At 41.2% G+C, this 13,928-nt stretch overlaps 1 protein-coding gene across 3 annotated transcripts; it reads left to right on the top strand.

Annotated features, from left to right (window-relative positions):
• Window positions 1-747: 747 nt before the first annotated feature.
• tlx2 (T cell leukemia homeobox 2) lies at window positions 748-12,992 on the top strand. 3 transcript variants are annotated; one of them, XM_008290960.1, is made up of 5 exons: window positions 748-1,913; window positions 7,925-8,137; window positions 8,740-8,977; window positions 11,853-12,033; window positions 12,552-12,992. In XM_008290960.1, exons 1-5 carry the CDS (start codon window positions 1,397-1,399, stop codon window positions 12,561-12,563), a joined length of 1,161 nt encoding a protein of 386 aa, XP_008289182.1. In that variant the 5' UTR covers window positions 748-1,396; the 3' UTR covers window positions 12,564-12,992. The 3 variants fall into 3 exon arrangements, with proteins under 3 accessions (XP_008289182.1, XP_008289174.1, XP_008289190.1); XM_008290952.1 differs by having other exon boundaries at window positions 11,853-12,992; XM_008290968.1 differs by lacking the exon at window positions 7,925-8,137 and having other exon boundaries at window positions 11,853-12,992.
• Window positions 12,993-13,928: the final 936 nt, after the last annotated feature.

The raw sequence follows: 13,928 nt of genomic DNA, 5'->3' as shown, positions 1-13,928 counted from the left end.
CTGTGGGTCAGCAGGTATACATGTGGTTTGTTTAATTATACAGGCAGCGCGCACACGCACAGAGGCGCGTTTCACTGATTCCTTAAAGTGGTAACCTGCTGCTGCTGAGTTGTGTGTCCAAACCCTCTCAGCTGGTTCCCACACACAGATCTTTGGAGGGTTACCCAGGGCTCTTGATGGGGAAGCTTGAGCACATTTAAACCAAAAATATAAAAATTAGCAGAATAATTGCAACAAATTAAATCAAAAAAGCCAAATAAGTTCAACATTAGTTTAAAAAAAATAGATTTTCTTCTAAAATTAGAATTTTTCTTCATTTAAAATCCGTTTCCAGACACGAAGAAAGTAATGTTCGATTCATTTTGGCTAAATATGATTAGATCTGCATGCTTTTAAAACTACATATCAAAACTGCAAAACTGAGAAGTACTTAGATCATCTCTGACTACATTTTTTTCCCTCTCAGATCTCAAATATGCAGACGAGTATTAACGTGAAAGTTGCTGGATGCCACTTGACTCGGGCCTCCATTAAAAGGCACAAAACCTCCAGTTTAACACCAGAAAAGCTGCAGAAAATACCAAAAAAAAAGCTGCGGCTTCTTTAAGACATCCGAGCAAAACAACTGTCCTACCGTGGAGGAGGGAGGGAGGGAGGATGGGAGGGGAGGGAGCGAGGTGGAGGGAGGGAGGCAGGCAGGGAGGGAGGGTTGGCTGGAGGACCGAATGGCAGCTTTTACGCAGAGGGCTGTCTCACCTGCTGAAACGCACTTGACCATTCAGCACAACAGAGCCATCTCGCGCTCTCACCTCCAATTAATATCCACGCCTGCGAGGTCAGCGCTTCGTTTTCGCTTCTTCGGGTTTGTTTTGCTGTGTCTCCTGCTTCGTTTCGATGCGACGAGCTTGGTTATCCTACCATGCCCCCTGCGTATGGATCGTCTCTGCCAGAGTAGGCGAACAAAGCGCATCAAGTCTCTCCAGAGAGCTGCCTCCCCCCAAAATCAGGGATTTTTGTCTGTAAGTAGCCTGCTCAGGATAACCATTTGGCATCGTCGCTTGTTTTTCTTGCTGTTAGGTTGCCTTGCGTCTAATTCACTTGGAAAGAACGCGCTATTAAAGATGGATACGCTTTTTCTTAGCCCGACGGATAGGCATTTAATTTAGGGAACACCCGATCCCGCTGTTGGACAAAAATAATGGCCAGATTTTGGATAGCGCCGGACACGTTATTGGTTTCCTGGGAGTAGAACAGGCCTGTGTCGATGCTTGAAAACAAACCAAACAGCCCAGCTTACATACAAACATTTTATTTCCCAAGGCGTGCATCACTATATGTCACAAATACGTCCGTGCGCTGATAAAATATACTGACAAGCACATCACCGACAGCAACTATGGAGCACACTGGGATCGAGGAGGTGAACCAGACGCACCAGCAGCAGCATGAACCCATCAGCTTCGGGATCGACCAGATCCTCAACAGCTCAGATCAGTCCAGCGGCTGCATGCTGCCCAACCGGACCGGCGACCCGGATTACGCGCTGGCCCCCAACGTCTACAGCAACGGCTACAACAGCGTCTACAACCCGGCCTGCTCCATGGCGGCGGCGGCGGGTTTGGCCGGCTCCTACAACGTCAACATGAACATGAACGTCAGTATGAACATGAATATGAACGTTAACGTGAACTCCGGAGGCGCCGGCGGGGTGATTCGGGTGCCGGCGCACAGACCCATGCCGCCTCCTCCACCGCCGCCCGCCGCCGCTGCGCCTCATCCACCCCCTTCGACGCATCCGCCGGGCATCGGACCCGGCATCCCCTCAGTGCCCGGCATGGGGATGGGGAATGCAGCAAACTTCACCTTTCCTTGGATGGAGAGCAGTAGGAGGTTTGCCAAGGACAGATTAACAGGTAAAAAAAAAAAATCAAATCTCCTTGTTGCGGTTCTGCCACACTTTGATGTTTTAAACCAGACACATGTGAGGGAGTTAGACTTTTGTGCATTCTGACCCAAACTATTCACATTGGAGATCATCCTCAGCCTGGTGTAAATAGTCCATTTCCTCACGTTTTGTGTGCAAAACAGGCTGCGGTCGGTGGAGGCTGAACTGGGCCTAATAGCTCGACAAAGTGGAGCTGATGATTTCATCTTTAGGTTGTAATCTATAACGAATCATATATGCGCGCACAGAGTCGGTTTTATTACGCTGGAAGGGCAGCCTGATAAACGAGAGGAGAAATTGACGCGGACATGCTGATGAATCAGTATTGGACCATCACTCTCCATTTACAGCGGATGACGGATAACGACGTTCCCCGTTTCTTCATGAGGATGAATGATTTTTTTCTTCTGCTTCTTCTTCTTCTTCTTCTTCTTGCGAGCCAATTGAGAAAGCAGGAAGATGAGTCATAGTCGTAATAACATAGGACAGCCTAAATGCTATATAACAGTGTAATAACACTTTATTATTATTATTATTATTGTTATTATTATTATTATTATTATTATTATTATTATTATTATTATTATGAATTGCTGAATTAAATACCTCCCTTTAAAGTGCATAATTCACATATAACCTTTAGTCTTTACATCTTATTTGAAGCCGAAAATATGAAGCATTTAGTTCACACAGATGATCACCAAAAACAGCCCAGTTTATTTCTTTAGTGAATATAAAAATGTAAAACCAACACAGCAGCATTTCTTCTGGCCCATTCTGTCCAGAAGCACTAATAAGCTAAAATAAGAATTATATATACACTCAGTAAACTCTATATGAACTCTGGAGTTTATTTGTAACTCTGTGATTTCAACTATTTAATTTGTTTTTGCAAAAATTAAAAAAAAAACAAAAAAACAATAATAATACAACTTACAAAATTCCTCTCTGACTATTTTTATGTAATTGTTGTTTTTTTTAAGACACTGATTTGAGTCCCATAATTCCAATTTATCCCACACACACACTCACACACTCTTCATTATACTGTTGCACACTTATTATATTCTCTCTCCAATCCAAAATCATTTACTTTAGTGTTAAGCTTGCCATATTTATTTTAAAAATGATAAATCAATAAATCAAAACAGATGAATGTCCAACAAAATAACATGAGACAGAATTTAGAAAACAGTGTATTTGGCACAGTGAAGCAGCTGTAAGACGCCGCCGTGCTGCTGGGTTGAAGCTTTTCTTCAGAGAGCTGCTTCCACTGGTGTGTGTGCTTTTTTTTTTTTCTCATGACCTCATTGTTATAAAGATGAAAATGAAGAACATCATGGATTTGCGCAGGCTCTCCCCCTCCACCCACCCACCCCTACCTCTCCGAGCATTAAATATTCACCATTCACTTCTTTCCACCTGATTAATTATTAAATACTGGGGGACGATATGTCATCTGCAAAAAGATACAGTGTAAATAGGCTTATCAATTTTACTCATAGTCACCGAGGGCCTCTCGTTTAATTTCTCTCAGCTTTGTGTCGCTGTAATTATTTCGCAGCTTATATCTTTGCTCCCGTATTGATCAGCCAAAGATCAGCAGCTACACACACACTCTCTCTCTCACACACACACTCACTCACACACACTCAGGCCAGATTTAGCCCGCTCTGTTTCCTATAAAAGGCCGTAAATCAAACAGACTATCATCTATCCTGATGGGCAGAGCACCATTTTAAATGTTTCTCCCTCTTTCTTGTTTTTCTCTTTGCCTTCCAAGTTGAAACCGGAGAAAGAAAGAAAGAAAAAAAAACAGCCAAACATGTTGCCAAAGGCTTCCAGCTCTGGCATTCATGGGAGTATTTTTTTAAATTATTTTTTTCTCGCAGGGATGTAAACGAAACCTGCTGAAACTGCGCGACAGACTCTCGTTTTTCATGCCGGGATGCTTCGTGTGGCACAAATTCACGTAATAAATCTGAGGAAGCTGAATCAGACTGACGCAAAAGATTAAGATTTGGGGTGTTTAGGGCAACAATTATCCTTGTGTGGAAGGAAGAAGTGGGTTATGTCGCCTACTGCTGGAGTCCTGCTGCTCCCTGACTCCTCTCTGGATCCACTCTTAAAGCTTAAAGACTCCATTTAGATTTCTATTCATATTTTACAAATTCCAGCACAAATTTTTACGCGTTTATTATCATTATTATTACTATTATTAGCTGTAGTAGTAATAATTATTTCCCCCAGAGGAATGTTTTTTTTCTTTCTGTCTTCTGCGTCAAAAAATTGGATTAATTTATTAATATATGTTATTTTAATTACATGATTTAGGTTTTTATTTTTATTGATATATTTTTTAAAGCTGCTTAAGGCTCGGAAGCCATTATGATGACCTCAAAATAATCTAAAACAAATAAAAAAGTCAGACTAGCTCTAATAAATAAAGGGTTCTCTATAATAATAGTTCATAATAAGAACTCATGCATATAGAAATGATCGGAAAGTCAGCTCTAAAGTGGAAGAAATGTACATTTAAATAGTCAAATGTGAATCTGAATTCATGCAAATGACTAAAATACACGCGGTGCCTGTAAACCTCCAGCATCACAACCGCCACTAATAGGTTCATAATAATAATAATGACATCACATAATGCGGATCGTTTGGGCATTTTGACAATAAACGCAGCTATAATCCAGCGTGCGCGGCTCTATAGGCCACCTAGCACCAATAAAAAACATAATTAAACCCTTTTCTTCTCTCCACTAAATCTCTGTCTGGGTGTTAATGGCAGCAGGGCAGAAAAGAAGAAAAAGAAAAAAGAAAAAAGTGGTTTTATTGAAGCGTTTTCCTTCGCTGTGACAGAAGACAGCGCCTCTGCCTTTTGTCCCGTATAGTGTAATAAATAGCAATATATGTTCATGTTATATTTCAATATCCCCTTTAGAATCCTTCACGGATATATTTATTAGATTGCTACAAAGGTAATATCCGCAGTGGGGAAGGGAGGCGCTGTCACCGAGAAGTGTTATTAAGTATAAGTGGTTTTATTATGGGAAACATATTCTCCACGGTAGCATTTTATTTTTTGATATGCTTATGCTAAATTGTGTTACACCAGGCAGCAGATTTAGTATTCCTGCCCATTTTCCTTTCTTTTTTTTTTTTCATATGAGGAAAGGTGGAAGAAAAAGTCTGATCAGTTTGTGGTATTTTTGGTTTTTCTTTTCGTTTCCTTTTTCTTTAATTATTATTTTTTTCCTTTTCTTTTCATGATCACTTATGAAGAACATGACCTCTGTCTTAGTGTTCACAGCTACTTGCTTATTACTCTTTCAAATGTTTTTTTTCTCTCAAGCTGCTCAGTAAAACAAATAATTAGAGAATTAATTCTATATTAGAATAAAATGCAATTACAGAGCTACAACTATTATTTACATTTTCCAATCAGTATTTATTTCTCTTGTTAGGAATCTATACAGGATTGATTTCCTCTTTTGCTGCAAATCGTAGCCTTTAATATCTGTGTGTAATTCATACATATTTAAAGACATCTGACCCCAAAACCTCAAAATACAAACTATAAATCTTTTCTGTTGTGCATATTATTGGACTCATGCAACAATGCCCAGCTATTCTGCATTAAAATGAAACTAAACTTGCCAATTTTAAAGAAACAATTACTATATTTAAAGACAAGGATGTCATCATATTGAATTTAGGGTTATTGTAATTTATATTATTCAGATGCTTTTTTCATTGTGGCTGGTTTAAAATCTATCAGACTGATTTTTTTTTTTTTTTCTTTTTGGTTACACAGGCATCAGTTTACAGTCTCAGCAATTACACGAATGAACAAACCTGAAAGCATGAGGTCTAAATCTTTCCCTTTCACTCAAAGCAGTGAACATGACTAATGCAGCATCCACAGCTCCTCATACATTTATCAGCGTTTGGTTTTGCCTTGCTGCAGTTGGCAGCTCCATTGGGTCCTGCTGCATGTTGGGCTGCCTCTAAAAGTGCCTGTATGTGCCTGGCCCATTAGTTAGCCCACAGATGGCCTGAAATAGCCATCTAATGCAGTATTATTTAGCCAGACCTGCCGCTGGGAGCTACAGCAGGCCTCGCTTTCTCTCTCTGTGGTCCATAAGGCTCCACATAGATTTGGGAAACGATTCACCAACCAAAAAAAATGACCACTTATATGTTCACATGTACACCGTATGTATCATCACAACAAAGTCACCAGGAGAATCACAGGAGGATTTAAAAACATTCCACGAAGTGCAATAAGGTCACCGTAACTCAGTATTAAGGGCCACGGAGGCGCCACGGTCCACTCTGAGCACCTATAGGAGTATTAGAGCAATATCAGGGGGATTTTGTCATTATAAACTCATGATTAAATACCACAGATGTCTGTCGAAGTCCCAGAAGGAATATTAGAGGGGCACCATTACCATTTTTATTATTATTGAGCATCAGAGCAACACATAATGTGATACCTGATAATAATGTCATAAGAATTTTACTGCAGAAGATTAAAAATAATAATGTAAAAAAAACAAAAAAACACTGTAAAAGCTTGGAAAAAGTCGCATGTTTTAGTTTCAACCAGTAAACCTGTGCTGCTCATTTACACTTTGGCGATGTTAACTTTACATGACCTACTGTAACAGCACACCGAAGCTGCTCATCTCTACTTTACAAATCATTTGCTCGTGTACGCCTCAATTTGGCACTCATGTTCAGCACCATCAGGGGACACCGGCAGCTCCCTGGAAATGACTGCCGAGCACATAATAGCTTCATGTTCCATTTTCCATCCAAATTGTCATCGTCTGTATAGCAAATGAATTTTCAAGATGCTAAAACTCTGAGAGCAGCAGCAGCAGCAGCGGCGGCGGCGGCAGCACGTAGGCCTCAGGAGACACCTATGCAGATGTTTTCATATTCATTTTGGCTCCTGGTGAGCTTTTCTGACAAAACAAAAACAAATAAACACCCTGTTAGACAGCAGGCAAAACAGCTTGCTGGGGAGGAATGACACAAAGATACAGAGAGAAGGAGAGAAGGAGACAGAAGAAGCTTCTTCTTTTTTTTCTTCTTTTCTTTTTTCCTCTGCTGTTGATTTCCATTCGGCTTCAAAATGAGAATGTGGCTGGGGAGTGGATCTATGGCCAACGATCTCATTACATTTATCGATCTTCTGTTTACCCATGGCTGACAAAATAGACAGGATTCATAGATATTTTATGATGCAGAAGATAAGTTGTTATTAATACCCAGCATGTGAAAGTGAACCACCGGGCAGTGAGGCTGAGAGGGAAGAGAAACACAAAGTGGACTCACACAGTGACAGGGTGCGATTCATAATTCTGAAAAGGCACAATGACAAAGCAGCAGAACGACCATAAACTGCCCAGTAATACACCCCTGTATGTTTTTTATGGTATAAAAAAAATAACTATGTGTGAATTATACGTGGTGTGTTTTGCAAAAATTGATGTCTATGTGCAAGAAACTGTGTATTTGTATGACAACTGCTTTGTGTGGTAGAGAGTTTGTGCAATGTTTAAATTTGATTGCTCTAATGTAAAAATAATCATAAAAGTGCTCTCCAGACTCTTTAAATCATGTTTTGTTAGGTTCTAATTGTTTTATGTTAGTCTGTGAATAGTACTTAGAGCTTCATCACATTGTCAGTGGACCTGACTGAGCAGCCAGCATGTGCTTGATGTATCTCTGTTAGTTGTCACTGATGTTTTTTTTCTGAATGGCAGATATCTCATTTTGTAGCCAAACATCTCCAAACGCTAACTTATAAGACTCACAGTAAATGACATTAAAGTAGACTCTGTTCATCATTTAGGCCTCCTTCATGTGATTAGCTGCTGTGCGTCAGTGCCCGCCCGGCGGCAGCAGCTGCTGCTGTGCTCCAGATGTGGGACCTCACTGTGTCTCCCTTTCCTTTAGGGGAGCAGGCAGAGGAGAGCCGAGCCGGAGAGGCCACAGGGGGGCCGGGGGCCGCCGGGTCCCTCTGTCCTCTCCCCAAGGGAGACATCGGCAGGGTCCCAGTCTGGAGCACTGTGGAGACATTAGCCAAATGCTATTACCCCGAGCTTGCTCACCTGCGAGACGGCAATGGCCTTCTAGCAGACTATCCTTTTCCAAAGGGGGCTTGCCCAGGTGAGTCACCCCCTCCCCCTACCCACCACCACCTCTAAAATCTCTATTTGCTCATTTTTCAGACCACTCCTCTTGTGTGCTACATAAATATTGAAATGTAAAAGCTGTTGCTAAAGCAATTCATGCCATTTTGATGTCTTTTTTGTTTAATCTCTAGGAGGCTAATTTATTACTTTCAGTTATTTTTGGAACTGATGCTGCACATACTAAGTTTCTACTTGTCCCTCAATTACTTTTTTTCTTGGACTTCCTACTGCACAAACCAATGTGCTTTTGAAAAAAATCTAAATGTGGCATGGGAAGTGTAGCTGTAATTACATTTATCTTCTTCAATTGGCAGCTTCTGGGCCTTCTGGTCGACTCCCCAAACACACTGGCTTTTCCAGAACTAAGACAAAATGGAGCATACTTTTATCTAACTGAGGGCTGGAAAACAAAATTGTGTTTATGATATGAGTATGTAGAAATAACAACTAATGAGTAATACTTTAGAAAATGTAATTAAGTACTTATACTAATGGATATGAATCTTTAATCTTAAGAAACATTACCCTCAAACACCCTCAAAGTTAAACAAATCCTCTCTTTCTTCTTCCTCCCAGCTGCCCTCTCGCCCTTCTCCGTGACCCGGCGTATCGGCCACCCGTACCAGAACCGGACGCCGCCAAAAAGGAAAAAGCCTCGCACCTCCTTCAGCCGGGTGCAGATCTGTGAGCTGGAGAAACGCTTCCACCGGCAGAAGTACCTGGCATCGGCCGAGCGCGCCACGTTGGCCAAGGCCCTGAAGATGACGGACGCACAAGTTAAGACCTGGTTTCAGAACAGACGGACAAAATGGCGGTAAGATTGCAGCAGGTTCACTCTGAGTGTAATGTGGTGCCGTTTGCTGGTGTGAAAGCAGAGAATAGCGATGCCAGTGTATCAGAATTCCCTCCTCCACATGCCTTTCTCTTTTTTTCCCCCTCCCCTACATGATCTACTTAAACAAATAAACAGGCCTTGGTGGATTTTTCAGGAGCTGTTTGACTTTATGAGGGCGGCGTGGGTATCTCAGAAGAGCCACTCCTTACGATTTTTCTTGTGCCATAAATTGACAGCGCTGAATGTGTCTCTGTTTTCCACTTGCATCCAAAATGCTTACCGGTGTCTTACTTTGAACACGAGTAAAATGGCCCACAGCTGAAGCATTCAAGGAGTTGTACAACACAACACCTATTTTGCTTAGCTTAGCTGCCAGTCGAGGCCAGTTCACTTGACCAAGCACAATTACTCCTGAGCCTCCTGAAAGGCCTTTTAGAAACCTGCTGTCCAAAGCAATACTGGAACACTCACAGGAGGAATTGACTGCCAAGTCCATAGACAGAAAAAACACACACACACACACACACACACACACACACACACACACACACACACACACACACNCACACACACACACACACACACACACACACACACACACACACACACTCCTTCACTTCATTCTAACTGTTGTTTATAGCCATTTGGAAGTAAATGAGTAGGAAATCAAATTAAGATGCCCTGCCCTTAGTTAAAGGGGCAGGACACATATTTCAAAAGCATATTACGAACAGCTAAATTGCCTTAAGTCATTACCTTAAGGGTTTTAATGTTTAAATTGCCTTTAAGCTTTTTGGAAGGAGTTTTGTATTTAAGACGCATAGAAAACATTAAAAATCTTCATTTTTGTTTGCATTTTGACATTTTTTTATTGGCTTTTTGGTTTTAGATAAATATATAATATTAAAATTTGGTTTGATCCATTCAAAAAGGTTTAAAGAAAAACAAAAAAACTGAGCATTTAGAGCCAACAATCACATCACACAGCAGGAAGAAGAAAAAAAAAGAAAAAAGAAAAAAAAGTCACGGTCTCCACTCCAAGGTGTAATAAAAATGAATTTTCTTAAAATAAACACGGCAGGACCCAAGACTGAACGGCACGTCACGAGTAACAAGGGAATTGGCTTAACTCGTTTTTCTGATTTCCTACTTTTGCTGAGATTTATGCCATTTCCCTGTAGTGTGCACCTGATAGGAAGAGCATGAGGGATGTCTTTGCGTGACGACTACGCTAGTAACAAGAGGATGATCAAATCAACAGCCGGGGAATCAGATTATGATAATGCTGTTAACAATAATGTGTGGCTAATGGATGGAGGTTGGTGTGCATGAAAGAGTGTTTTAGAAGGTGTGTTGCTGCTTGTGATTCCTACCTGCCATTTGTGTTTTTGCTCTCGATTTTAACGACAACTTTGCCGCGTAGTACAGGTTGTTTGTATTGGTGACACTGGTACAGTTTTTTTTTAAAAAAAGGCAGATTATAATGGGGATTTTTACAACATTTCTTGGCTAAAATGTGTCACAGGAAGTGATCTGAATATTAACATAACTTCATCTCAACTCAAATCTGCATTTCAGTCTGCTCTAGTTACAATTTTGAGCTTACAAAGGGACTCACCTACACTAAAAATATCTTCTCAGCTCACTTCTATTTATAATCATGCAGCCACTGAGTGTCCTGATCATGAAAAAAAACAAAAAAAAAACACCCCGACCAGTGTGAATGTTTTTCTCTGGATCCTTTCCAACATAAATGCTGCAACTATTCCATTTAAAGGACTCAACTCGCACGAACACACATCTGAGCTGCTTTTCAACACAGCAAATTTCAGCACCTACCGACACAATATTCAGGGTGTGTGTGTGTGTGTGTGTGTGTGCTACTGTTAACATATGTAGCTCTGGAAAGAAAAGAGAAAACAAAAAAACAGATGTAGCTTTCCACCTTGAGGCAGGAACTGCGTCTCCTCCTCCTCCTCCTCCTCCTCCTCTGTAAGTCACGTTCCCTCACCAGCACCTGTCATTCATCTTGATCAGCTGTCGTGCCGCCTGAAGCTGAAGTAACCGGCGCAGGTGTTGAATAAACATACAAGAATAGCAGCCGATTTGCAAATGAACAGGTTTTATTTGCAAATTTTCAGAGACATATCCAACTGTTTTTCTTTTCACCCCTTTTTCTTACATTGCTTTCTTGTTTTTTTTAGTTTTTTTATTGCTCGCTCAGTGCCTCCTGTGCTTCAATTGATAGCTGGGACAACAACAGGCCCCTAAATATCCCTTAACACTATTGAGATTCTAGTGTGTCACCGGTATCCTATTTATTTCTTGCTGTTTTTTAATTCATTTTATTTTAAATACAGCCGGAAAACAGGCTACAGATTTAATTACAGTGATGTTATTCTGCAGGCAGTTATTTATCTCGAAGGTTGGCGTTTTTCTCTGTTTTATCCGAGTCTAATGCAGTGCTTCGCAGTTCGTTTTGGCTTGTGGCTTCTTAAAATGAAGCATTACAGTATATATGTGTAACTCCTCATCAGCAGTTGAGGAATGTTTTGCAGTTTTTGGGGTTTAAAATGTTATCGGGGCCTAAAGAAGTTAATTAATCCAGTAATTTGCAAAATAAAGATATTACAAAAAGCTCTGAAATAACATTTGTGTAGGAGACACATTTTATTTCTAACTGTGTTTTAAAAATCTGAGCTGTGCTTCTTTTTGATACAGAAAGCTGTAATGCTTCATTATGAGGAAATAGGACAAACATTGGCACAAGTTGATGTTGTGGCCCCATAAAAGTAACAATTACATGGGTCTTAAATCCTCCTTTGTGCTCCTTGTGTCTCCCTCTTCCACCCAGGAGACAGACTGCAGAGGAGAGAGAGGCCGAGAGGCAGCAGGCCAACCGGCTGATGCTGCAGCTTCAGCAGGAAGCTTTCCAGAAGACGTTGAGCCAACCGCTGCAGCCGGACCCGCTCTGCCTGCACAACTCCTCCCTCTACGCCCTGCAGAACCTGCAGCCCTGGGCAGAAGACAATAAGGTGACCTCCGTCACCTCCGTGGCATCTGTAGTGTGAGCGTGCATGAGTGTGTGTGTTTAGAAGAGAGAGGGGAGGGAGGGGACAAAGACAGAGGGAGGGACAAAGCTGGGAATCTGTCAAAGAGTCGTCAGTGTGAATGGACAAAAGAAAGGAAGTTCTTCACGTCTGTCTCTCACTTGTCTCACGTTCAGACACTCAGCACCATTTTGGGATATCATAGATACGGGAGAAGGATGGTGTCTTTGGAGAGAGAGAAAAATAATAATTTTGAATGGACACTGTGCTTCCTCACTCACTGATCGTTACCAGCAACATGGTGTGGGAGTGTTGTGTAGAGAGAGAGACAGCTATCTGTTACTGCCAAGGCCTTCAAAACACTGTGTGCGGACTTCGCAGCACAGGAGCCGCACTTACATTGCTGTTTGTCGAAATTAAGCAAGTCTACAAGTGTTATCTTAAAAATCTAAAGTATGTTAAGTCATTTCCTGCCTTACACCAAGTTTCCGCTTTCCCTTCAGCTGTCGGTCTAAAAGAGAAGAGGGCACTTTATCCCTAAGTGCCGGGAAACAAATGGACACCTCTGTACATGCCCAACTATCAAGACTGTCCCCACTTTTGCCTCTGGATCCCTCACAAGGCAGCAGAGACTTTCTGCCAATGATGGCAAAACAAAAAAAAAAAAAAAAAAAAAAAAAAAAAAAAAAAGAAAAAGAAAAAAAAAGACCTCCTGTTTTTCGCTTTTGACTTTGTACAATGTAGTAAATGCATGTTTCAACCCTTTTCTGTGTGCACTCGGAAGTACCGCTGAAGTCAGCTGCTGTCGTGGTGGATCTCCTCCCCGGCCGCAGTGTTCAAGTGGTAGTGGATTGGTGAAAGTCCTGATCACGGATTCCTCATTATGTTGAATTTAAAGGTGTTTTATATTAAATGATATTGTGACTTTTTGAAAAGATGACAAACCCTCTGCTGTTTTTCTTGCCTCTTTTTATATTGCCGGGCTCCTCACTCACTGCCTGTTTGTTGTTTTGTCACCATTATGAAAACGGTGCAATAATAGGCCTACTTTATGATTTTACTGAGGTAGTTAGCCTTGCGGGATTTAGCTATGATTACACATTAAAGTTTCAAACCACCCAAAGGTAAGATACCATCGAATCGTATCAGAAGGACAGTGCAATACTGTTTTTTTTATCCATAAAAACTGATGACTACAGCTCCCGTGTGTGAATGTGAAGCAGGGCGTTGCCGAAAAACAGCGAGCGTGCTCAGCAAAACTCTCCCTGGATAAATAAAGGTTTGAAAACCGATGCCAGCTCAAATTAGAATGAGAGTACATGAGAAAGTACAAGTCGTGCATCTGCCAAGTGAACATATGAAAGGCAGGGGTCTAGTTTTGTTTTTGTTTTATTCCAGTAATTCATGGAACACTTTGCCGGAAGATTTGTCCAGTGGACGGAGAAGGAAACCTAAGAACAAATTACAGGATATTACCAGGTTTGTTTTTTTTTAAAAAGGGAAGTCCGTCACCTTTATAATATTCCCGTTGGAGTATGCACCCAGTCAGCTCAGGGCTCAAACTATCACGGGTTGCAGTTCTTGTTTAATGACCCTTTTGGTGCCCTTATTCATGCATAGTGTGACAAACAGCAATGAGCTGATCAGTCACAGCAAACAAGAATGTGTAGTTTGATTTGGTGAAAGTTGCACCTCTCTTTACGTCTGCACTGCATTGCATTACGCCGTTTCCTGTCATCCAGCTGATACTACAGGAGGAGTGGAAATTTCCACCCTGAAATAACCCCTTGGACCCCTGTCGCCTCCAGAACGATTAAGGTCAACCAGGCTTAAAGGATATATTTTTTTATTTCTACCTGGAAAAATGTCGTCTAACTGTA

Source organism: Stegastes partitus, unplaced genomic scaffold (genome assembly GCF_000690725.1).
Source record: "Stegastes partitus isolate 25-593 unplaced genomic scaffold, Stegastes_partitus-1.0.2 Scaffold16, whole genome shotgun sequence".
NCBI lineage: Eukaryota > Metazoa > Chordata > Actinopteri > Pomacentridae > Stegastes > Stegastes partitus.
This window is presented reverse-complemented; position numbering and strand designations above follow the sequence as displayed.